We start from the raw sequence: 26,312 nt of genomic DNA on the forward strand, positions 1-26,312 counted from the left end.
AGGTAAACTGATGTCATGTGACTCTCAGCAGCCCTCATCTGGCCATGACTGCAGGTGCTTTTATCAAACACAACCAGTGGCTGAAAAGAAAAGAGGTTTTCTCAAATTATAGAATATTCCGGTTATTGCCCTTCTTCCAAATAAATAAATGACATTAAGAGCTCCACTTATGGCAGTCTATGTGACAATAGTGATAGTTAATGTCAGTGTGTTTGTGTTTTTTTAATAAGAAAATATGTAAATGCAATGTTGGTGTACTGAACTGTAAATGAGTTGTGAACTGGCTGGACACCCACAATATGTCCACTGTGTATATACAGTTTTTGTAACATGTTGTCAGAAGAACAAACGCGGAGGCTGCTCAACATCAGCTGAGGTTGGAGATGTTGTTGAATGGGTTGTTTTACATCAGGGGAAGAAGCCAAATGTAGGACACATCAACCGAGGAGCAAGGTAGAAAAAAAAAGGCAGTTAATTGAAACTTACAGAGAAACCAAAGGAGCTGCAGTGAAAGTGATGGATCCAAATAAGTAAAAAAGAAAGAGTAATGGTGAATACATAGCTGTCCTCATCATTTCTAGAAGTGAAACCAGTGAACCTGAATAATCTTGGCGTATCTAAACTCTTAAATAGATAAAAACAATCCATCAGTCTCTCACTACAAAATCATTTTATTTACGTAATCATTTCATTTATGAACGATGATGGTTCTGCAAGTGAATTAAAGAAATTCCTAGACATTTTAACAGTACCTGCAGAAATATGGATTCTATTATTGTCCATATAGTAAGCTACACAAGTTCAGATCAAAATTACAAATGAACATGTAAATGTATCTGTTGAGGGTGATAGTGGCTGTCAGACCCAATGATCCCTGGGATAACACAATTACACAGTTACAATTACAACATTATAAACACCTTCCTAATATTGTGTAGGTCTCCCTTGTGCCTCCAAAACAGTTGTGACTCATCAGAGAATGGACATAGGCCTTCTGAGGGTGTCCTGTGGTGTCTGGTAACAGAATGTTGTTAGTGGGGGCCTTTGGGTCCTATGGGTTGAGGGGAGGGGCCTCTGTGGATCATCCCACAGATACTTGATCAGTTTGGGATCTAGTGAATTTGGAGGCCAGGTCAACACCTTATGCTGTTCCGTTTTTTGAGTTGTTCCAAATCTGTTTTTGTGTGTCTGTGTCAGGCTGCATCCTGCTGGGGATGGCTGCTACCATCAAGGAGGGTGCTACATGTCTAAGTAACATCCACATGAATGCCAGGTCTAAAAGTTTCCCAGCAGAACATTGTATTGTCAGAGGATGGTCAGTGTTATTTACTTCTCCTGCCAGTGGTTTTAATGCTGTGGCTGATCAGTGTATTTTGGCTTCACTTTTTGAAAAGCTGTCCTGTCAGTCTATTGTATTGCTCATGTTGATTCCCTGACACATGGTCACAACTAACTTGATGCACTTGAATAGAACAGACACCAGGGGGAACGATCTCCCTAAAAGTTATAAAACTTACTTTGAAACGGTCCAACTGAAATCAGACTGTCAGGCTTCTATTTCTTTTGCTTCTTAATCTTGGCAAACTTGTTTTATTTCATCCAAATAAATACTTGTCTGCCATTACATTATAGTTCCTTATTTAAAAACACAATTTGAATCATTTAACATCGTCATTTTACATCGTGTCATGGTATGGGCACCTCTCGGTCAAACAAAAGAACACACTGGCACAAATCGTCAACCAGGGCGGAAAGATCATTGGACACAAACAACATCAACTCTCACACTTGTATTCACAGATTTTAGTAAAAAAGGCATTACAGGTTTATCAAGATCCCACTCATCCCTTCCACTGTGCTTTCCAGCTGCTGCCATCAGGACGGAGATTTGCAGTCCCAATGGCAAGGAAGAATGGCTACAAGCGGTCATTCATTCCATCAGCCGTGACCATCCTTAACAAAGAACTGCCCATGTTCAGATAGATGTATGCAGTTAGGCACTTTATGTATTTTACTCATTATTTAGTTACATATTTTACTTCTTTATGGAGCAAACTGGACTGATTTTAGAGTTTTTTTTTACCTATATACTATATTCATCTATTTATTGTGCATAGTGCTGTCTGTGGTGTGTGTGTGTTGCTTGTATGTCTTTATGCCACTGTCAAAGACAATTTTCCATTTTATGTAAGTTTTATGGACATTAAAGAAGTCTAAGTCTAAGTCTAAAACTTAATAACTGACTGTTTTTTCTAACAGAATGATGGACTAGGTATGTACGACATATAGTAGGTATGAAACAACTTCTTCTTTAAATCAATGATTCTCTGGGTTTAAACCAAATTATTTATCCAACAATCTTATGTGTTCATGACATCTAACGTATAATTAAAGTAGGATAGTGTAAAAACATTAAAAAAAATACATAAAAAATAAAAAATTAACCACTTGGTATCCTGGTGAGGTCTTTTGTATTATTGTCTGATTTCTGAGTTTCAATGCTGATTCATAGTCTTCTTCTCACACAGTCTACCTCTTATTTTTGTCATTTGGTTCTTTCAGGGCCCAATATCTGGTTGTTCATGGTTGTTCACTGTATTTTTTTAACTGATGGTCATGAGACATTTCTTGCTACCTAGACCTCTCCAAGGTCTGTGTCTTATTTCCAGTCATGGGGTCCTGGACTGTTTGCATCGTTATCAAGTCACATTGCTAAACCAGCATATAAACTGCCTCTAAACACGTTCACTCTGCCAGTCAAGAGTTGTATAATATGCTACTGGTAAAGATCCAGGTTACTTGTTGGTGTGATCATTGTGGAGCAGGTGATACACAGTTGAATGTGTTCATGTCTCACATTTTCTCCATGAGGGTATTACAGATATTAAGTGTTTGTGTGGTCCTACAAAGAAGCAATAATAGTTTTGTATCTTTGTGTTTAGTTAAATGTTATAACGTGTTTTAAGTGACTGCCTGAGCACTCAGGTAAATAACACTCATTTGTAACATACAAATGTTGACAGGAGAGCCAATAAAATGACTATCTCACCTACTAACAAGCTCTCATTGTAATCCTGAAAATGACCAATATAACCTGTCTACCTAGTTATGTCTGATGGAGAACTGATCTGAGGTCTGTTTAGGTTTTAACAAGCACCATTATTAGAGATAATGATCCACCGCTGGTCGTAGCCCAAAGAGAAATTAAAAAGCTCCAAAAGGTTTGTTTTCCAAAGACAGATTCATTACAGTGCTCTGTATCCTCAAACAGTATAGAGAGAGCACTGCTGCAGTATTATTGTTGTTAATGCTTTAACAATAGATAAATGAAGCTAGTAACTTGAGATGTGAGAACAGAGACAATGTCTACAGATGAACACTTTACACTTAGTTAACTTCCTAATAACTGAGGGAACCCTACTGGACCTCGTAGTGGGAGGCCAGTAGGGCTGACTGTAGGGAAGTTGCCTGCACAGGACAAGAAATATGTTGTTAAAAGGAGAAAATATAAAATTAACCATTTGTTTGAATGAGAATGAATGAAATAAAAAGTAAAAGCCTCAGTCCTTGTTTCATAGCCTGAGAAATGAGTGAAACATTCATCTCCTCTAGTGTCATCAAACTAAACTACATGTTTGGAGCCAGTATCAGCATGTTGCTCATTCTGCACAAATGTTTTCACCTTTCACCTTTCACCTTTCACTATCCAAGGAAGGAAAAGAGGTGAACCAGCCACAGTGCTCATTGATGCACATGGGAAGTGAAGGTTGGCCCGTGTCTTCCTATCCAACAGACCAGCTACTGTAGCTCAAACTGCTGAAAAAGTTAATGCTGGTTCTGACAGAAAGATGTCAGAACACACAGTGCATCAAAGTTTGTTTTGTATGTGGCTGAGTAGCTACAGACCAGTCAGGGTGTTTATGCTGACCCCTGTCCATTGTTGAAAGGTCCTACAATGGACACTTGAGCATGAGAATTTCAAAATGGAAGAAGGAGGTCTCTTTATTGCCCAGTTCCTGTGGAACATATGACACTAGGATGCTAGGAACACCACCTGACGATGTCCATATCAAAGTAACATCCACATAAATGCATAAAGGACCCAGGTTTCCCAGAAGACACTGTTATATGTAATATCACTTCACAGGTTGGTGGTTTTAATGTTGTGGCTGATCACTGTGTACTCTACAGCAGGGGTGTCAAACTCATTTTAGTTCAGGGACTACATACAACTCAGTTTGATCTCAAGCAGCCCAGACCAGAAACATAATAGCATAATAATCTAAAAATAACAACTCAAAGTGTTTCTCTTTGTTTTCGTGCAAAGAAGATCAAGTTCAGTATGAAAATGTTTACATTTAATAAACTATGCTACAAACCATTTCATGTAGAACCTGAAAATAAGTCTAATTTCCGCACATTGTTGTCATCTGCTGTTTAGTTCTGGGACTCAGTGTTGTGTTATGTCTGCACCAATAGTCTGCACTTCTTAGTAAAGGAGTGCGACCCCTAGTGGACAAATTAAGAACAGCAGTACTTTGAAATTTTGCAGTTAATGTCTTCTGTGTAATTTTTTACTTTGCAAACACATCCCGCGGGGCAGACTGGACCCTCTGGTGGGCCGATGTTGGTCTACGGGCCGTATGTTTGACACCCCTGATGTACAATAGTAAATATTTAAAAAAAAGTTTTCTTGGAATGTTGACCTGACACAACTGATCAAATGTGAGAAAGTTGCCATTCATGTAAAGGTCCCTGAAATATGCATTACCCCATATGGGGGAGAAGCGGGATATAGGAGGCGTGTCTTTAACATACCGATGTGCTGTATACCAGACGTCAATAGTGTTTTTAAGAAAAGGGTTCTCTGTTGTTTTTTCAACTGTTTTGGGTCTGCAGAATACAAATATAACTTAAGTGAAAGATTTGGTATTGACGCTTGCTCAATATTCACCCAGGATGGAGAAGTCTCTGTTGAAAAGTAAAACATTGCAGAGCGTAATTGAGCAGACCAATAATACAGTTTCAGATTTGGAAGTCTTAGCCCTCCCCTGTCATAAGGCAGGTATAGCAGCCCAAGTCTTAGTCTGGGTTTTTTATCATTCCAAATGAATTTACTAAAAATACTGCTGAGCTTGTCAAAGAATCCTTTCGGAAGCGGGAGAGGAAGTGATTGAAAAAGGTATAAAAATTTAGGTAAAATGGTCATTTTGATCATGTTTATACGGCCAGTCATTGATATGGGCATTGTCATCCATCGATCCAATGTCTCCTTTACCTCATCTATTAATGGGTCATAGTTTGTAGGGACAACTTTATGAATTTCAGGGGTAATTTTTATACCAAGGTAAGTGAATCCTTTCTTTGCATTTATAAAAGGGGTATTTATGACTGGTTTCAGTCTTTCTTCCTTACTCAGAAATAATATTGAGGATTTTGAGTTGTTAAAGCAACACTAAAGAGTTTTTAGTACCTTAAAATAATGTTTCAAAAATAGTTTCAGTGATTTATCACCTCAAAACCGGGTGAAAGCCAATTCTGTATTCGCTTTGCGGCCCTCTATTGGCTGTAACCGCACTATGTAACTTTGCTTCGTCGGGTAGCGTTTTTGTAGTTCTAAAAAGACTACAAATTTGACCTGCTTTACGGCAACGCGGCTACAAAAGCCGGTAGGTTGAGGCTCAAATCAGTGAGAGAGTGAATCAGATCAGCGAGAGAACACTCAGCAGGTGTGTGGAAGATACCAGCTAGATAGTTTTTAAATTTTCGCCATGACAGAGCCTGCAAAGAAAAGGAGGAGTGTAGTGTCCGATGAGGCGAAGAAAAGAAAACGAGAGCATGATAAAGAAAGAGCTAAAACGAGAGTGAATATCGGACCGGCTCATACTCGTTGGCGAGAGCTGAAGGAGGCAACAAAATGCAAGACGGATGGTGACTTGGCTTTGCTGCTGCTGGACTTGTAAGTAATACCGGTAATCATTTTTTTAAAACGGTGTGCATCGGTGTACAATACATTGTCAATTATTTTATCAGCTCATCTTAGCTAAGGCGTTAGCTATTGTGCTAATATATATGTAACTATCGCTATGGCTCATGTTAGCTAAACCTAGCTAAGGTGTTCGCTATTGTATGTAACTATCGCTATGCTCATGTTAGCTAAACCTAGCTAAGGTGTTCGCTATTGTATGTAACTATCGCAATGCTCATGTTAGCTAAACCTAGCTAAGGTGTTCGCTATTGTATGTAACTATCGCTATGCTCATGTTAGCTAAACCTAGCTAAGGTGTTCCAAAGCCGGTTCTGCATAAACAAATAACGTGCTTGCGACAGTAGGATGCAGTAGGCATACTTATTTACGACGGAAGTAATGGACAATTCCACTTCCAACCAGTAGGGGGACCGAAGAGGAAAACTTCTTTTGTGCTGCTTTAATAGTGCAACCAAAGAATAGCCCAAATCTTTCAATCTGTTGCATTAAGTTTGGGATACTGACAGATAGATTTGTTAAAAAAATTATTACATCATCAGCGTATAAAGAAATCCGATGTTACCTGTCTGTGTTCTTATTGCCATAGCCAGGGGCTCTATGGCCAGTATGCACAGCATCGGCGACAGAGGACATCCCTGGCGAGTAGATCTCTCCAAGGTTACTGGTTTAGAAACTGTACCATTTGTTAAGACACTAGCTGTTGGATTTGTATACAGAATTCAAATCCATTTAAGAAAGTTATTTCCAAATCCGAATCTAGACAGGACATTTAATAAGTATGGCCATTCTATTCGATCAAAGGCCTGCCGAGCATCCAGTGATAGTACCGCCGTATCCTCAGTATAAAATTTTTCATAAAGTATGTTGAGAACTCTACGTATATTGTGAAATCCTTGGCGTTGCTGTACAAAACCGTTTTGATCATTATGAATTGTGGAATATGAGGGTCCAGTCTCATTGCTAGGGCTTTGCAAAGGATTTTTGAATCCGCTCCAAGTAGGCTTATTGGTCTATATGAGGAGCACTCCGTAGATGATTTATCTGGTTTCAAGATTCAGAGTTATAATTGCTAGTCTCAAAGAGGATGGGAGAGTTTCATTTTGATATGACTCATTGTACACATTTAAGAGTGGGATAAGTCATTTTTGCTAAAATGTCTTCCTAGTTGTAGGCCGTCCGAACCTGGTACTTTACCACTCTTTATGTTCTGGATAGCCTGTGATAGCTCTTCAACTGTTAGACCACTATCTAACTCATCTTTTACATCATCTGCCAGTTTTGGAAATTGTAACTGACAAAGGAACTGGTCTCGTTCTTCTGAAGCTTGAGTGCATACTGATCTATATAAATGTTCAAAAAATTCTCAAAAACAGTTATTTATTTCCTATGGATCTACTGTTAGGTCTCCCGAGGAATTAATTACACTTAATTGATCTATCGGACTGCATTTTTTAAATTCTCCATGCCAGGAGTTTCCCAGCCTTTCCCCCCTGATCGTAATAAGATTGTTTCAGCCACAATAAGCTGTTTGCAGCTTTATCGGCAGATAATTTATTATATTGAGTTCTCAAGAGTAATAGTTCCCTTTGTTTTGTTGAGTCTATCTTTTTTATTTAGATCCGTCTCTAGAGACTTTATTTGTTTCTCCAAGTTTTCCATTTCTATTCTTTGTTGTCTGGCTTTGGAGCTTGTGTAGCTAATGATTTCCCCCCTAATGTAGGCTTTAAATGCCTCCCACCTCATGCTAGCACTGGTTTGATCTGGGATTTACAAACACTGGAGTGACGAGAATATTCTATTTTGTCAGGATTCTGTTCCCTCCATACTTCAACCAAATATAAATCCACAATGTACTGTTTTAATGATTTTCTAGCTTGTGTCTTAGAGGTATCACAACCTGTAGATTGGTCCTCTGCTGGATTTAGAACACAATTGAAGTCACCCCCAATTATATAAGAGCCTCGTAAAGTGGACATGGTCAGGAAAAGATCTTCAAAAAACTTGGGGTTATCCTCATTTGGGCCATACACACTAACTAGGTTTAATGTGAGGGATGGAATACGACCATGAGTAATAACATACACTATATTACCAAAAGTATTCGCTCACCCATTCAAATGATCAGAATCAGGTGTTCTAATCACTTGGCCTGGCCCCAGGTGTATAAATTCAAGCACTCAGGCATGCAGACTGTGAAACAAGACATTTGTGAAAGAATGGGCCGCTCTCAGGAGCTCAGTGAATTCCAGCGTGGAACTGTCATAGGATGCCACTTGTGCAACAAATCCAGTCGTGAAATTTCCTCGCTCCTAAATATTCCACAGTCAACTGTCAGCTCTATTATAACAAAATGGAAGCGTTTGGGAAAAACAGCAACTCAGCCACGAAGTGGTAGGCCACGTAAAGTGACGGAGAGGGGTCAGCGGATGCTGAAGCGCATAGTGCAAAGATGTTGCCGACTTTCTGCACAGTCAATTGCTACAGAGCTACAAACTTCATGTGACCTTCAGATTAGCCCAAGTACAGTACGCAGAGAGCTTCATGGAATGGGTTTCCATGGCCGAGCAGCTGCAGCCAAGCCACACATCACCAAGTGCAATGCAAGGCGTCGGATGCAATGGTGTAAAGCACGCCGCCACTGGCCTCTAGAGCAGTGGAGACGCGTTCTCTGGAGTGATGAATCACGCTTTACCATCTGGCAATCTGATGGACGAGTCTGGGTTTGGAGGTTGCCAGGAGAACGGTACATTTCAGATTGCATTGTGCCAACTGTGAAATTTGGTGGAGGAGGAATTATGGTATGGGGTTGTTTTTCAGGAGCTGGGCTTGGCCCCTTAGTTCCAGTGAAAGGAACATTGAATGCTTCAGGATACCAAAACATTTTGGACAATTCCATGCTCCCAACCTTGTGGGAACAGTTTGGAGCGGGCCCCTTCCTCTTCCAACATGACTGTGCACCAGTGCACAAAGCAAGGTCCATAAAGACGTGGATGACAGAGTCTGGTGTGGATGAACTTGACTGGCCTGCACAGAGTCCTGACCTGAACCCGATAGAACACCTTTGGGATGAATTAGAGCGGAGACTGAGAGCCAGGCCTTCTCGACCAACATCAGTGTGTGACCTCACCAATGCGCTTTTGGAAGAATGGTCAAAAATTCCTATAAACACTCTCCTCAACCTTGTGGACAGTCTTCCCAGAAGAGTTGAAGCTGTAATAGCTGCAAAAGGTGGACCGACATCATATTGAATTCTATGAGTTAGGAATGGGATGGCACTTCAGTTCATAGAATGAGTAAAGGCAGGTGAGCGAATACTTTTGGTAATATAGTGTACCTTCCGGCTGGGTCTTTGATTGTTTTTATTGCAAGGAAACGTTGTTGAAGATAATATTGCTGTGCTGAGTGTGTGGTAAACATAAAGAAAAACAAAACACAAATGGACATTTACATATATAAACATTTGAACACTTGAAAGCCCCTCCCCTTATTCACTACAAGAAAATCGTAGGGCTTATGCTGATCCACCATATGGAGGAGCAGCTAACTGTGCAAACCTAACTCCACAGGCAACAAGTAGTGTCCACCAACCGTGCACCTTATCTATTAGAACATCATGTATTCAACCCACATGTTATAAAAATAACATCAGAATAACAACTATGTAAGTCAGTAAATATTAATTTAGGTCTGGTGAAATTAAAGTTTTCAGAAGCAACAATGGTTGTACGAATAAAATTTTACTACTCTGGCTGCGCAGAGGTCCAAGATGTAGTAGCCTACTCTTTTAAAGAAGACCCATTTAGTATAGTCTTATAACTGTAAAGCAGTCAGTGACAGCTGATAACAAAAAAAAGTATACACCAGCTGTAATAATACAAACAATGAAAATAATAGAGCTACTGAAGCTACCCTGGGGGTAAAACACCCTCTAAAATATAGTGTCTTTTCAAAAAACAGATACTGGAAATAAAATAGGTTGAAAGAAAGGAGGGTCACCCGGGGTTCAGTATCGTTTCATGATAGTCAATGTCAGCTGGTTCTTATGCGTAAGAAAATAGAAAATTCTCACTGTTACCCAGGTCCAGGTCAGACCTCTCAACCGTGTTCGCGATGGAAATCCTCCGCTTCTTTTGGTGTATTCAGGTGTATTCTCCCATTGTGAACGATCCTCATCTTGCATGGATTATACTGGAATCCGCGGAAAGTCCCTCTTTCGGCAAACACTTTCCTGGTCGCATCAAAAGCGCGCCGCTGCCGTATGGTCTCAGCTGAGAGGTCCTGGGCGAAAAACGGATGAGAACCGCTCCAGTAGTTTGGTTTCGGCGGTGCTAGGGTCCGATGAACCTCTTTTTACTGATTATCAGCATAGTGTGCGCAGAGGGATGAGTACAGGTTATATTGGTATTTTGTAACTGTATGCTGATTGTGGTTGTGGTGGGTGTGTGTATTGTGTGTGTTCAGTCCAGTTTTAGGGAGTTCAAGAGTCAGGCTACCGCCAGCTGTTGTAAAACAACAACATCACCACCTTAATGCGAACAAGCCCACAATAAGCCATTATTGTGAAACATTCCAAATATAAAACATCTCGACAGAGTAGCAACAACAATACTGGTACATGGTTTAATGATCGTGTCCGTTTCGAGGCGGAGGGTCAACGGAGGAGAGTGTGTTTTGGTCCGTGGTTTCCAGCCCACCCCTCCCGTACCACGTGGGGTAGCCCGGTGGGGAAACATTTGGCTGCAGCCATGGACGAAGACAACCCAAGTGGACCAGAAACAACTTTAGCTGCAACACGACCAATAAGGCATCGGCATGTTTCTAAGAAGCTAGGCGGCAGGAAGCACGGCAAAACACAGGTCAACATCGGAGACGCGCTCGAAAGATGGAGACACTTTAAAGAACAAAAGAATTTTAAAACGGATGCCGAGGTGGCTCATTTTCTCCTGGACAGGTACGTTCTGGACTCCGGCTAAAGTTTGCTAACCTTAGCTAGTTTGTCACGGCTGGGTATTGTAGTTAAACCTGTCAATCATTCCAGTCCCTCTGTTCATACTGTGCGGTGTAGCACCGTGATGCTAACATCAAGTGCTAGCTGTTACACAGGAGGAACAGACGGGCCACTGCTGGACTCCACAGTATTTTGAATTTAGACTGCAGTGCCTGTTTTACATAACGTTTGTATTACCGGTGTTATATTTTAATGTGGTCTAAGCTAACCTCTCTTGTTGTCCACCCAGCTCAAGGAAAAGTCGTAGGTCTTAAAGTTTTGACTATTCAACCACAACCAATGTTTGCATACACAATTCCAGCAGGTTAGCTAGCAAGCGGTCGGCTACCTGTTACACATTAGTGCGTTAGTTCCATTAAATGCCTTACTACTTCCTAGTTATGTTGTTGTTGTGATGTTAGATATAGTATTAGCAGGATAATTGTACTGTCTCTGATAAACAGTCTCCTCCTCTGTACATGTTAGCTCAGTAGCAGCAGTTTGCTAACGCAGTGTAGCACAGTGGGATTATTTGGAGTTACAGGTCAACTCCTCTGTCCCTTTATGAGGTACACTACTAAACACAGATGCATCCTAATATAAGCAGCCCCGCACTAAATCTTCATGAATGTTACAGTATTTAGTATTTGTTTTAAATAACTGAGACCTCCTATTTCTTGAAGACCGTTCACCATCCTCCAAGTGTCTTTAGATATACTTTCTAATCACAGCACCTGTGGTTATTCCTGTACCTTTGTTCACTTCCTGTTTTGGGGAGCTGCTGTCTCCTCTTCTTCCCATCTAACCCTCTATTAACGGGGCACTCTGTATTTGATAGCTGTAGATGGGCTTTGGGGTATAACCACGGGTTTCTCTTAATACTGTGACTTTGTGTTTGGTGAGCCAAGTTTACTGGTGTGGGTAGGAGGTCTTTAATGTGACCCAGGACACACTGTGTGTTCACACTACCACAGAGATGAGGTCAAATGTGAACCAGGCCACCTCCAAACTTGAGTTCATACAAGTTAAATGTGTCCTCAGTGCTTCCTGTCCTTTAAGCTGGCCACTTGCGATCGGCTTGCCCAGGACAGATGTAAATGCGAGGTCTGAATGACGCACCATGACCTGAATAACTGAGAGACTTCATAGACCATTAAAGCGTGGCAACTAGTTAAGAAACAATGTGTTTTATGCGTTAAATTACGGCTAACATCAATGTAGACCGTAGATGTGTTGGCATCTCTTTCAGCATGTTTCTTTATACTGTATGTGCCCATATAAATGAATGGACCTGTGTTCTGATTGTAGTTATCTACAGACCGCATCAGACGACAGATCTCAACGGCCGAGCCTAGAAATGGGCTCTTCAACTGAAACCTGGTGAGAGGGCCTGTGTGTAAATGTGTTTTGTTTGTCACTTGTCGTGCTAACATGTGGTTTACATTTACATTGTGTAATTAATCTGTTTTAAATTACAATGAAAATGGGAAAAGTATGTTTAAGAGAAATAATAGAACACAATATAGAGTTAATGAATTCGTTTATAACTTTGTGCTTCTTCATCTATTTCTTCAGTGAAAGTGTTCACCATGAATACCCGTTTGTGATGAGTTCATCAAATGAAGCTGAGCAGGTAAAAGTGTGACCGCCTGATCTCTCATGTGGAGCTGAGCATTGTATTATTATATTGTCAGTTTATGTACCATGTGAGAAAACCTTGTTAACAGGACACAACCTTGTTAACAGGACCTTGTTAACAAGGAGAAAACCTTGTTAACAGGAATTGTGCTTCACTGATAATAAAAACCAGGCAGATGGCAACACTAACACATGCTAACCCCGTTTTTAGGGTCATCATTTAACAAAGTAAAACTATCCACAACTTCACTTGATTATCGCACTGAAATGTCACAGCAAACACCACTGCTTGATGGGAATAAACAAAGCAACACATATATGTTGAATAGCATTCGTATTTTGTGATAACTGTAGAGCATCAAATGTTCTCTGCTGACAGGTTGCTTGTCTTGGTTTCAGGAGCAGGTGAAAAAGGATCAAAGACCAAATGGGGGTGAGTCATCTTTACACAAGTAAAGTCCTTTAAACCAAAACATGCAAATTGTTGACAGGCGTTAGTGTGTTAATACTTTGTTCAAAATGGGTCCACACACAGTGGTACGAGAAGAAGAGGAGGAGGAGGAGGAGGAAGAATTCTGCACGTCGTTAAGTGTGGGAGATGGACGCTACCTGGTGGATTTGGGGAGGTATGTTGTTGTGAATACTTGGGATTTCTGGTTAACATACAAAGTAGGATTTCCTCCGTCCTTCTCATCGGTACCAGGGCCAGCTTTCAGATTTGGGCTGATAACATCTCTCTTTTTGATACAACTTTACTAACGGCTTCATCTTTTTTGACTCCTTCAGCCCGTCAGAGTTCGTCGTTGATGAAGAGTGCATCCTCCAACTGATGAAGTCGTGCCGGGAATGCAACAAACAGTGTACAGTTAGAAAACAGGTCAAAGGACTGAAGCTTGTCGTTTACCAGGCGTGCTGTTTCTGTCAGAGCCGCAGTAAATGGACTAACCTGCCAGATGATGACGATGAAGAACAGTTATGATCAGATCAGTGGGAAACATGTGGACAGAGGACAGCACTGTGAGCTTGCAGTAGTTGAGATGGGTTTGTATTGGGATTACACCCAAACAGGGTGTTTCAGTTGAACCAGTACAGACAAATTTCCACTTTATTCCTCTGGATTGTTACAAATCTATACACAGTTTCTCTGTATGATTCCCCTCCTCACTTATTTCGTGATGCATCCACATTGCATTGAAGAAACCACACACACACACACACACACAGTTGAAGGTTCCCCAAAGGAAGGTGGACGCTTCCCAGCAGAATGGGTTTTCAACATGTCTTCAGTCTCTTGATCCTTCACTTTGGTGCCAACTCTTTCATTGTGTTAGTGGCTAAACTAGTGGCCCTATGCTGTGACTTGCCATGTACCACCATGTGCATACATGTACAGATATGTCACTGCAACACCGGCCACAACGTCTGAGTGGTGCAAAATGCATTTCACAGTCCATGTCTCGCAGAAATACCACCCCCCTTCTGCCTCCTCTCTTTGTTCCGTGTTGCAGCGATTTCACTCAAAGTAGATTAACATTTATTGACTTCAACAGCATAGTGTAGACCAGATTCTGCAGGCAGAATGGAGATCATGAGAATTCTCTCTCTCTCTCTATATATATATATATATATATATATATATAAAATTATGATTTTTTTAAATTATTTTTTTTATACGAAGTCTGAACATAACCCTTGGTGTAAAAGTTGCAGGTGTAAATAGGGTCTAAAGCTTAACGTGTCAAACCACAGTCGACATGTTGTTTTCCACGTCATCCAGTATGCTGGTTGGAACATCTTGCTTTACTGTTTGAGCAACTGGCATTGCTAAAAGTCATCATACATCAAATTTATATTCTTGTTATAGTCAGAATTTTGTCTTCAATTAAAAAAGTCATGTCAAAGGCTACTTCAGTTTGTCGTTACAGTCTCTTTTTGTCAGCCTCATACCGCAAACCATTTAACAGAACATCCAGATCTGCTGTAAATAACTATGACACATTTCAGCCAGAGAAGAGTGAGCCCACACATTTAATGGGGGGAGGAGGGTGACAGGACATTTAAGTTCTTATTAGATACAACATCAGTAGACAGTGTTTTAACAGTGGAACCCCTGGTGTATTGGTCCAGACCTATCCCATCTTATGATCAGGGTGAGAGTTAAAAAAAATCACAATGGAGCTGAGGAGAAGGAGAAGTCAAAAAAAGACTTGATTATCTTCGCTCCTAGTGATCAGAAAGCACACCAGGTTAATTAAAAATCAAACATCATTCAAGTTAAAAAATAAATAATCCAAAAGCATGGTTAAAACATTTAAGGAAGACGTTGCACAGGAAGGGGAAAAAGAATAAAGTTAATTTGTGATTCATACTTCAACTTTGCATCTGTGGTCCCTGTTTGGCAAGAGGAACAATGTTTACTAGTTTTTTTGCTACAGTAACGAGGCATCACTGCACAGTGAAGAGTTCAAACATTCGTACGTTATCAATACTAAAACCCAATGGAAGAAGGGGACTAGGTCCAAGGTGTCTTTAAGTTCAGGTGTAGCAGCTGAGGTTGGAGGAAGAGTTAGCTAACTTAGCTAATAGCTACATATGTCAGAATGTCCTCAATTCATTAATAAGTATTAATCAGGATTTCTGTAAGTTCTTAACATCTCAATTCCCTCTTGTGCAAATCTCTGCAGGAAGATGCCTGAGGAGACCGTACAGTCCACGAGCCAGATTCTTGTACCTTTATTTGTGAATAGGAGGAAAGTCTTTAGCAGCATGTTCCCTTGATGTGAATAAGTCTCCATCGAGATATGGAGCTTAAACCAGATGTGCCCAGCTTCCCCGGTCAGTGCAGATAGCTAGTGTTGTACTGGAATGAGGCCATCTGGACCCGATTACGCAGCCTCTGGACCTCCAGGTCCTGGAAATGGTCGTCTTCATCGTTCTGGATAATGATCTTCTGCAGTTCACCAATTTCATGCTCCATCTTTGAACGCAGCTCTCGCTTCATCTTCAGCAGAGCCTGCAAAAATGGGTGAAAATAGTGGGTGATCTGGACTATACAGTTAAATAAGATGTGTGCATGTTATCTGTCCAGTGGTTTGAATATTTGCATCTGACAAAACCTTTCATTGTCTTGCAGCTCTGACTGATTTATGACGGCAGTATCACAGCAGAATTACCGCGGTATAAAGGCAAAGAAAGCATCGTCATGTATAAATGCTTTCAGACCAAGTGGTTCTACTGATTCCCTGAGGATAACTATGCACTGGGGAACTCCTTTGAGAAGTAAACACAAGGCTTTTGTATTCCATGAGTATGCTAAGAGCTGGCAGGCGGTTCATCGACATACATAAAACATATATTGCATAGAGGTCTAATAAAGTCTGGTCTGAATGGTGGTTTAATTTCTCTGATTTGTTCCATAAAATGTTAAGTTTAACACTTGCATACCCACTGACACCCATCCATTGGTGGTCAGAGAAACTAATAAGCCATTTACCATCTGATTGTCACTTGTGTCTTGAGATTGTGGTACATGCCACACAAACACAAAAATGAATTTGATCATGGTTCCAGTTCTGTCAGTAGTTGCTCAGTCTTGTACATTTATATGAGGGTTTACTAAATTCAAAGGGTTTACCTTCTCTTGAGCTCTTTTCCGAACCTGGATCTCCTGGCGTTCTTGTGCAAGTTTTTCAGCTAGAAGTGAAAACTGAAAGAGAGAAAGCATGTAATACCTCACCTGGAAATTAGCAGATTTTTAAGTACCCCCCCTGTTCTTATACAGGAGACCCTGTGCGTGTGTGTGTGTGTGCATCTTACTTGATCTTTGTAGTAGTTTTCCATGGATTTGATCTGATCCTGGTGTCGTTTCTGATGTTCCATCCGCTGCTCCCTGGCATAAGCTTTCTGCTCTCTCAATCGGACCTTCTGTAGCTCCAAACCCTCCTCAAACAGCTGCCGAAACATCTACATACAAACATAAGGACATTTGGGGTGTCACCCAAAAGATGCCAGATTAAAAATGTGTATTTTATCAATTTTAACCTTTTACATTAAAATACATTTATAAATTACTTGAACAAAAGGTGAAAAGGTAAATGAGTATTGTAAGTGATTGTTACATGTGACCACAGTCCAATAACTGAAGGACAGATTAGCAAAATGCCTTCACTACCCACCCTCTCCTCCTTGGTGCGGGCCCTCATTAGACGGGCACGGTGCTGAACATGGTAGTCGCTGTGGTATTTCTTGGCACGGGCAATCTGCTGCCTCTGTTCCCTCAGTCTGTTCTGCGTCGACTTCTGCTGCTGGATCCGGTCTTTGAAGTCCCTCTGGAGAATCAACATTTTAGCTTGCAACTGGTATGAGAGTTACTGCATGTCCAGAACAGGCAAGTAGAACCCGTTTCCACGTGGATGAAGTATGTTGATACTCACCAGGCGTCTGTTGTGGTCCTGATCTTTACGAACGAGATCCACCAGCAGGTCATGTTTCCTCTGAGCTTCCTCCAGCTGGAATACAAGCAGGAGTTTATTTATGTATCCGTAAGTCCAGAGATCAATTAATAAGACATGTCAGGCTTTGGATACATGTAGTTTTATCAAATCTTTTAATGGCCACCATCTCACCTCACTGGAGAGTTTGCTGCGACGCGGACTGTGAGAGGATGACAGGGCGTGGAGTCTGTCCACCTGCTGCATTTGCTGCTCCCACATCCGCCCCAGGGCATGAGGGGAGATGTGTAGGTGGGGCAACTCTTCTCGGAGCACAGGGAGGAGCTCATTTTCTTTTACTTTCACTGGAGAGAGAGAGGAGAGACACAAACCAGAACATCTTATACTGTTTGTGACAACTTCTTCCAGGTTGGATCACAGGTAATATGTTTATAGGTCAATTCCACATCTTGGTTCAGGGGTGCCCACACATTTTTAGCTTGCAAGCTACTTTTATGATGACCAAGTCAAAGTGATCTATCTACATCTCATCTCATCTCATCTATCCATCTATATAAATATCAGGGTCACCAACCTTTCTGAAATTGAGAGCAACTTCAAGGGCGCCGTTTACCTGTTTGATACAAACTTCCTGAACAGTTCACCTTTGATAATAATAATAATAATAATAATAATAATAATAATAATAATAATGTGTGGTGAGGCTGTCTGCTCACGTTGGTGGTTGTTGTTGATGTTGGTTATGAATCGAAAATAAATGGAACAAATGTTGAGTATGCATGTTCTAGGCAACCTGATCTGTTTACTAAATTCAAAATGTCAAGTTAGTTATTACAGATATCTTTCCATTTCACAGTTTCACAGCAGGCTGTTAGCAACAGTGACGTTACTGTGCATGTGGATGCTTCCCACATGATGCATCTGATTATTTGCATACAGAGCGCGGAACTGTTATCTGATCGAGCATTTTAATGCCAGGAGTGGAAGGACATACTTAGAGCTCTCCACTTGTAATTTGATGCAAGTAGCAATTCAAGGTGTGAACAGGGTCTTAATTTTGATTGACTTGAATATGGGCATAGAACCAGTTTCAATTATGCCTTAGGCTGGAGCCTCATTTTGCCATTGAGATGTTTAATAATAAACTTTTTTTTAAATTTGCCACAGGCTTGCAGTTCTACCCCCAAGTAATAACATTTAATGTAGTAGTAAAAGACAGTTGCAGTGAAGGCGTAAAAGAGCAGATAAACATTAGGTTCATTTGGTACGTCTAAGCACAAATGAGCGAGAGATAGTGTTTTGTGCGACTCAAACTTTCATTTGGTAAATATAAAAGTTAGAACTTACGTGATGGGACTTTCCTGGGGCCCTCCGACCGTCTCCGTCCTGGTGAGTGTTGTGTGTGACGTTCAGTAACGTTATGCCGAGACTTTGTTTTAGCTGGGGACGATCTGGGCGCTTGAGAAACATCTCTTAGAATGGCCTCTCTGTACTCTCGCTCCTACTCACACACAAGCACACACAGTTAGGATTTTATAACTAAACATATCTTTCACAACTCACAAGCAAACAGACGGGTTTATTGTTTTTAACACTTTGATGTATTGCCACTGGGACTGTGTTTGGTGTTCACAAACTGAAAGTTGAATACTGAGGAACTGGCTTCCTAATGATGCTATTATTTAAATGCACGTCTTAATATACATTAAGCAATAAATTAATGTTGTACTACATCAGCTCATCCATATTAGTGTATTAATGTATAAATGCACCTACACACATGATTAAAAAAAATGCTATGTCTCTCCTGTCATCTGAAGACTTCCTATTCTAGTATTCATACAGTATCTTGTAACATGATTTGATAATTAGGCAATGTATGGGTGTGTGTTATCTTTATAAAATGGGAAGTAAAGAATCAAGTTATTATGACAAACAAAGATATAGAATGATCAGTCGCAACAGTAAAACCACTGACACGTGAAGGGAATAACACTGATCATCTTATTACAATGTATTTGTAGGATGTGTCCACTCCCCAGTGAGCGAGAAGAGATTTAGAAAAGATAAAAATAATAGTATTTCTAAGTCATACTATGAAAGACATCACTTTAATGACTTACAGCTTCCAGAGCTCTAAGGCGCGCCTTGTCTAGTGCTGCCCGTTCTTTGTCTTCATATCTTTTCAGTTCCTTCTCATAGGCCTTATTCTCCAGATACTAAAAGAGAGAGTCATTTTAATTCTGAAGCATATAATATATATAGCACATTTAAAAATGAAACTTAAGTGACTGCGTTAATACCTTGCTATGTTTTCTGGGAGAGTGTCTGTGCCGTGTCTCTCCTTGTCTTAAAAGACTGGAAGTTGTGAGGTTGGTTTGTTTTCCATCATCCAGGCTCAAGGCCTCTGCCACGGCTTCCTCTAACGGTTCCTGCAGACCACGACGGACTCGCGGAGGTGAGGGGGATAAGGAGCGTGTCCGGTGGGTGGATTCAGGATCAGACGTTCCTGAAATGATTGAATGCCATAATTCAACATATCCGCAACTTTTCATGCAGCCGCTAAAAGAACAGACATCAAATCAAGTTTCACTGTATTTAGCCAGAATGTATACGAACCTGTGTGTTGTCTAGGAGTCCTGCGACACTCCATGATACTGTCACTGTGGTGGGACTGTTTGTCTTCTTCTCTGACCTCACTCGACTCTCCACTTTCACTGAGAACTCGTTTAAGCATCTACAAAAAGAAATACACAACACATGGTTGCACATGTTGAAGGGATATTAAAAACTCAAGATTATGTAACCAGGACTCCCTGAAAAACAATGACAATACTGTGTGGATGATCCTGTTTTCTCCATGAATACAAAATACTGACCCTATTCAAAATTAATAGAGATTAGTAGATCACTCTATTAAATATACACACCTGATCAAGTTCCTCTAGTCGATGGGACAGATTCTCCGATATCTGATGTAGCTCCTTTTCAGCTTGCCTGTTCCTCTGTCTGCGGTAAGACAGAGGCTCTTCGAAACCGACTTGTGCTGTCCTTATACTGCTACTGTTCGGGCGCACAATAATAAAGACAGCATAGGGTAGAAATTGTGGTCCCGTCAGTAAAGTAATTATTACTACATTGTTTCCACTTATAACAATAAAGTATGTGATGACAGTCTATTACTTTATTACAGCTCAAGCCTAGTCCTACCTGTGGCCTGCCTCATCTCTGTGACCCATCTGTCTGTGCAGCAGTTTTTGTGAATAACTCTGATCCTCTTCATCTTGCTCTTCCTCATCAATGTCTGGTGGAGAAGGGGTGGTGGATGCCATCTCTTCCTGCAGGGTGAGGAAGAGCACATCTGGCTGGGTGCGGAATAAAACCCTCCTGGGACCTCCATTGGTTGGCTGAGATTAGGGGGAAAAGGAATTCTTTGTGAATAATGTATGTCATCATAGATGTCAATTAACGATCCATTCCATTTCACAGAGAAATCAGTGCACAGATCTAAACCCAGCCTTCAGGTGGAGCTTTTAATAGGACTGACCAAACACTTAAACACCAAGGATAGAAACATGGCTTTATGTGCTAGAGTTTGCAGTAAAATTGGAACATGTAAAGGTTTGATTCTTCTATACCTCCAGTGTCTCCTCCACCACTTCTGTCCTCGGTTGTTGTTGGTTGGACAAAGACTTCTCACTCACAGCTGGACACAAAACATGACATGAAGAATTAAGTGACGCTTCAGTCTGCTGGGGGATGTTCACCGCAGCATAGAAGATTTGCTAGTTGTCCAGAAGAGAACTGTCAACACTGTCTTCAAGTTTAAGCAGGCCTTCTTAATCCCATGATGTCATCTGGAAATAAAACGCTTAAACCATTTGACATTTAAATCTTCTTGACAGGTACGCATGTTTTGACTCACCAGGTGACTGACAAAGAGAAGGAGACTGTAGTCCATTAGTAACAGTGGGCTCAGCCACCAGTTTAGAGGTCTGGGAAAAGAAGAAGACAGGAGAGTTTACCAAACAAGCCTTTTTAGAAGATAGTTTTAGATCTGGCCATGGGTCAAAGTACAATCTAGTAAATGAAAGATAAAGATAACTTTTTGTATTGTCAGTTATAGAAGCAGACCATGCCGCCATCTATGCACAAGGTCGAGCTCATGTAAGCACTTGTTAGTGTTGGTGACCTCAGAAACTGTGATGTGTCAACACTTCCTGATTCCAGTGATGTTCTTAGAAGTAATGAGTTCAGACAGCAGGCTGCAGATCTTTGGGACAGACCATCTGCACTGATATTTTCATGCAGTCATAAGAGATTTGTGTCCAGGCATCAGCAACCAATCTGCATGTGTTGCTGTGGTAACAGCATAGGCATCAGTAACTATGCACTGCAGCTACACTGGAGGCAAGGCATTGAAACGTTAGGGGGCTCTAAGCTTTACCTGTACAGACGCCTCCCCCCAAAGAGCCAGAATACAATTTACTTCAGCCCATGCACTGTTATTCTCTGTGATGTCTGGCATGGATACTGCACTTCTCTGGATTTGACCTTGTGCGCAGCATTTTAAGACCAGGCTTAAAACGATTAAAAAGATTTCATCTGTCAATCTGCCCATCTGAGATGAACCTAGAAAAATCCAATTTTAAACCACCAACAAATGTTGCTTCGATCTAGCATTAAAAAACTGACTTTTGATTGTACCAGTCAGGCTTTTATTCCCAGTTTAAATGTATGTTTAGAGGTATGACCAACCTGAATCTTGGTACAGTATTAATAAAAGGAAGTAAAAAAAATCTGAAAAGTAAAGTGCAGGAGTTTTTTTCTGACAAATGTGCTTGTTTTGAAGGAAATGATGCTGATTCAGCAAATGCTCTTCCTTGTAGTACTGTTCTGGACTAACTAAAACAGGAAGTGTAAGTGAATTTGTGTGCGTGTATAAAAGAAAGAGAAGAGAGAGTAAAGGTCTGGCAAACATTGCTTCTAAAAACTCTGAGAAGTTTGTCCTTTCCAATTGCATTATGAGTAACTGTACTATAGAGTTACCTCTGTAGTGACAGGGGGGTCTTTTTCCTCTGCATGCCCTTGGGTTTGTGGGCCTGTGCTGGGACTGTGGGGGGTGTTGCGCTGGTTGGGTGGCTGTAGAGCGATGGCGGAGTGCATCAATATAGTCTGTGGAGCTTCACTGTTGTCCACAGGACCAGAGACGGTGATGGCATCTGAGGTTTGGGGAGGGACAGCCAGTCCTTGAATACAGATAAATCAATAGATTTATTGAATCAGTTATTTATTTAATTCTTGAATAATAACAGTATATACCCGGGAGCAAATGGATGGGTTAAATGCATAGAATAAATTCAATATGTGTGTGCATAAACCACATGAAATATATACAATAAAGCTCATTTAAGATTTGATTCATTTAGGCAAGCTCATGCATTGTCTGCCACACTTGTTGTTGATGCCAAATTATCAGCTCAAGGTACACAGCAGGTTCAGTAACTATGTTATACTGAGACAACTAGATCAACAACTACAACACTGCATAAACCAGTCTGTCCACTTAAGGATTCAAAATAGTTTCACATAAACATTCATGACAGACACATCTGAGTAAAACACTGACTCCAAAACTAAAAAACAAACAAACAAACAAGGCAGAGGCAAAGATGGGCTGCATCTGAATGTCCTACCTTCTTGTTTGTCCATAAACGTGCGTGCAGAGACTCCTAGACCCATGAGCTCGCTGGCTGTCTCCTCTGCATTCCAGGACTGGAGGGATTGTTTACTGGACTGCACAGCAGATCTGAAAGACAAGAAAATAATACGATCTACCCGAGGTTTACACTGTATTTTATGAAATTATTAGATGTTTGCTTTGATAAAACTTGCTCTGTATTTGTGAAACCACAGCTATCTCTGTGCCTCTGTTGAACTAAGCACCACTTTTCTGCATACTGAATTCAACTGTAGCACCAGAGAGATAAAATAATTTGTCTTGGATAAAATATGTAGTCTCCAAGATTCTTGGCCCTGTACATAGACTTACTGTATATTGTTGAAATCCTCACAGCAGGAGGATTGGACTACTATTGACTTAACAGGTGTGAAGCATCGCTGAGGTTGTTAGATAGATATGTTTGCTAGCCATCTTCTGTTATGATGACTGTTAACCTTTTGGTATTTACACTGCTGCTATCAGATGAGGGAGGAGCAACAGAGGTATGTTTGGAATAAACTGAGCATGCACTGTGAAAGCAAGCAAGTTTATTGTTATTATTATTATTAAAATAATCTTTTTAAGACACTGTAAACTGTGTTTTATAAAATAGTTTTGTGATTCTTAGTGTTTGTCTAGTATGTGGGGTGATCTAGGAGAAGCTCTTACTCTACAGTGGATGACAATGATGCTCCCTCCAGCTTTGTATCCTTCTGCTCCATGGCATCACAGCCTGCTGGGTCCTTGGATTCACCAGATACATCTTCACTGAGGCTGTCATTCGGTTCCTCTGAAAATATAAATTGCACAAATGACCCAGGGAGAGTGACAGTAAACTGAGAAGAACTCAAGATAGGAGAGCAATAGTTGTGATTGCAACATGTAAAGAGCTCAGTGGAAGAGGAACAAACACAAATGACTCAAGCGAGTCCACAAAATGTCAAAGGTGTCACGCTATTAAAATGTCACCATTAGTAAACATTTCAGAGACAAACATCCTGAACAATCTCCTCTCACACCCCAATAGACTGCATGGTACAAGCTCTTCAAGTTACTAAAGAAAAGAAAATCTTACTAACATATCACGACACATTATTAAGATTAAAATTAAACATATATACAAGTATACTGTTATGACATGAGCTACAGTTAGTGAGTGTGTAAAAGTTAATTTTAGTGTCATATCCTCAAAATTACAAATTATCTGTCAAGACAAATTTATCTGCCTACCACCATTGTGTGATTCCTCGTGTATCTCTTCGTTGAGATATTCCAGGAGGCCATCGAAGATTTCTAGGAGGTTCTTGATGGATTCATTATCCCCTCTGACAACATTTTCCCCTGCAAATACATAGCCATTCTCAGAATTATAATTATAAATAAAATTTCAAATATTGACGAAGTGTTCCGGCATAACCCCCCAGGAAATCCAGCAGGAAAATTAAATTCAAGCCAACTCAAGTTAATCCAAATGAAAGTTATGCACATGAGGAAAATTAAACAATTAAGCAAAGAAACATATATTTTTAATACCTGTAATATGTGAGAGGCTGATCTGAAGGTAATCCAAAGACAATGAATCAATCACAGATTGAACGTTATGGATGTGATCCTCTTGACTGCATGGTGCTGCGATATAATCTAAACACACACACAGAAGATGAGATGAACGGGGAAATATGAACGTAAATGTTCAAGAACATACAGAACGAATACAGGAAAGTCCTTAGGGACCTTAACAGCCTCGTCAGGACATGTTTGGGCTTCAGGACACATTCCAGACCTTCTAAGCACACTCAGGAGAACATACTCAACATAAAACAAGCTCACTGCTTGTTAAGCCTTAGACTTGTTAAGTCTTGTGATCAGAATTCAAAGGACTTTGTTAGGATTACAAATTATCACCTGTTACATGGCGACCATTATCTACAGTATACATATCAGTTAACTTGCTTTATCGGCTTTCCAAGGGAGCAACAAATCATCACTGAGAAGATGCTGGAAACTTAATATTTTTGCATCTTCGCTTTAAAAAGGCAGATGTAGTTTATCAAAATACTACTTTTCTGTCCATTGACTAATCGATCAACAGTCGTGTTGACATTTTGTTAGATCTATAGCTCAAGCTTACCTGGAACTTTCTCCCCCAAGATGTTCTCATACAAAGCAATGAAAACATCTGCATTGCAGTCTGTCAGTTTCCTCAGCCTTCGGTTTAAGTGACACTTGCTGAGTAGATCATTGGCCACATCAACCCAATCTGTAGAATAAAGGGTAAATCATGTTCATGTTATAGCAAACCCTTTAAGCAGAGAATCAGAAGAAGTGTGTGTGTAAGAGCATGTATGAAGAATAACTTTACTTGTATATATCTACTTTTGACGACATGTACGGGCTGTTTAATCACAAACCAGCTTCAATGCCTCTGCTAGGGGTGATAACCTCAATTCAATTCTTACCCGGCAAACCTCCGGTTGGGAGCGGGGAGTCATCCGCCCCTGTTTTACACACACCAACTGCTAACAACACTAGCTGTCGTCTAAACCTACTGGTTTCGATAAAACACATTACGCTTTAATCAAACTACACATGTAGTCGTGAATTTACAGTGATGAGACAAAAAGCAAACTGTTGTCTGACCTACCTGCCATGTCTGAGTCACCATTAATGTTGTTTACGGAACTTTACCGGTTGAGTTAACTCAAAAGTAGCTAGCTAGCGTTGCTATTGTTTGCTAACGGGGGACGTTAAACGGCGAGCCCTGGTCCTTAAAGTAAATTTTACCTTAGATATATGTGTGTACAGCACATGTTAGGCTTATGAACAACAGAACCCACAATAACCTGTCAGCTAACGTTAGCTTTACGTGTCGTTAGCTTCCCAAAGACTGAAGTCTTGGCTTACCTCTCTCTCCCTCCTGGGTTCCCATGAAACAGCTGTCGGATAAAGGCAGCCGGAGCTCAAAAACTACTGAGTAACGAAAAGAAAAAGCTCCGGCAAATCCAAGAATACTGATCCTGACCAGAACAGCTTGATGGTCAGCTTTTTTCGTAAAAGGGAGAAGGAATTATGAGTTCTCATTTAAAACTGAAGTCTTGTTTGATTGGACGTTGGCTCGTTCTTTGTTTCCGGAAGTGCCTTTCGATTGGTGCGTAGCGCCCTCTACTGTCAACTGTGTAAGTGAGCTCCAGGAAAATGTACCATTTTCAATTCAATTTAATTCAATTAAAAATGTATTCATTCAGCGTCAATAACAATTGGGGGGTTCTTCGTCAGTGTTTGTGTGGAGAGAAGGTCACTGGTTTGGAGCCAAGATGGTGTTGAGCTTTACAATCCAAAACTATTAACTTTGTGTTGTCTTTCAGGGTTTTCCCACTGGATAAGGGCAAACAGATGAAGATGGATATATTCAGATATGTTCTGCAATGTATGCCAAACTGTTATGAATAACTTGTAGATTAATACTAACAACATCACAACTATGAAGGAACACATATGGAATTATATAGTAGAGAGTCTTCAGCA

The 26,312-nt window shown here is 40.6% G+C and overlaps 2 protein-coding genes across 4 annotated transcripts; one reads left to right on the forward strand and one right to left on the reverse strand.

The window, feature by feature from the left end:
• Positions 1–10,465: 10,465 nt before the first annotated feature.
• Positions 10,466–13,602, forward strand: LOC311500074 (uncharacterized protein). Its single transcript, XM_084561249.1, has 6 exons — positions 10,466–10,940; positions 12,285–12,356; positions 12,552–12,609; positions 13,014–13,047; positions 13,150–13,240; positions 13,401–13,602. The coding sequence occupies exons 1-6, from the start codon at positions 10,735–10,737 to the stop codon at positions 13,591–13,593; spliced, it is 654 nt and encodes a 217-aa protein (XP_084417375.1). The 5' UTR covers positions 10,466–10,734; the 3' UTR covers positions 13,594–13,602.
• Positions 13,603–15,445: 1,843 nt separating this feature from the next.
• On the reverse strand, positions 15,446–25,868 carry LOC311500054 (centrosomal protein of 95 kDa-like). Of its 3 annotated transcripts, none has more exons than XM_084561230.1 (21): positions 25,692–25,868; positions 24,919–25,047; positions 24,321–24,428; positions 24,018–24,128; positions 23,457–23,577; positions 22,762–22,874; positions 22,115–22,314; positions 20,991–21,060; positions 20,704–20,771; positions 20,276–20,472; positions 19,996–20,125; positions 19,685–19,802; positions 19,369–19,574; positions 19,189–19,284; positions 18,413–18,566; positions 17,240–17,409; positions 17,048–17,122; positions 16,790–16,942; positions 16,431–16,577; positions 16,249–16,320; positions 15,446–15,627 (listed from the first exon to the last, which is right to left on the reverse strand). In XM_084561230.1, exons 1-21 carry the CDS (start codon positions 25,714–25,716, stop codon positions 15,451–15,453), a joined length of 2,640 nt encoding a protein of 879 aa, XP_084417356.1. In that variant the 5' UTR covers positions 25,717–25,868; the 3' UTR covers positions 15,446–15,450. The 3 variants fall into 3 exon arrangements, 2 of the variants coding, with proteins under 2 accessions (XP_084417356.1, XP_084417355.1); XM_084561229.1 differs by having other exon boundaries at positions 19,996–20,128; XR_014699474.1 differs by having other exon boundaries at positions 15,492–15,627; positions 16,249–16,345; positions 19,996–20,128.
• Positions 25,869–26,312: the final 444 nt, after the last annotated feature.

This window comes from Chelon labrosus, assembly GCF_963514085.1.
Source record: "Chelon labrosus genome assembly, chromosome: 2".
NCBI classification, from domain to species: domain Eukaryota; kingdom Metazoa; phylum Chordata; class Actinopteri; order Mugiliformes; family Mugilidae; genus Chelon; species Chelon labrosus.

Coding starts and splice junctions, on each gene's coding strand:
- LOC311500074 (XM_084561249.1), top strand. CDS start 10,735: ATGGACGAAGACAACCCAAGTGGACCAGAAACAACTTTAGCTGCAACA. Junction 12,610..13,013: donor CATCAAATGAAGCTGAGCAG/GTAAAAGTGTGA, acceptor TCTTGGTTTCAG/GAGCAGGTGAAAAAGGATCA. Junction 13,241..13,400: donor TACCTGGTGGATTTGGGGAG/GTATGTTGTTGT, acceptor TGACTCCTTCAG/CCCGTCAGAGTTCGTCGTTG.
- LOC311500054 (XM_084561229.1), bottom strand. CDS start 25,716: ATGGGAACCCAGGAGGGAGAGAGAG. Junction 20,772..20,990: donor TTCTCTTTGTCAGTCACCTG/GTGAGTCAAAAC, acceptor TTTTGTGTCCAG/CTGTGAGTGAGAAGTCTTTG. Junction 20,129..20,275: donor AGAGATGAGGCAGGCCACAG/GTAGGACTAGGC, acceptor GCGCCCGAACAG/TAGCAGTATAAGGACAGCAC.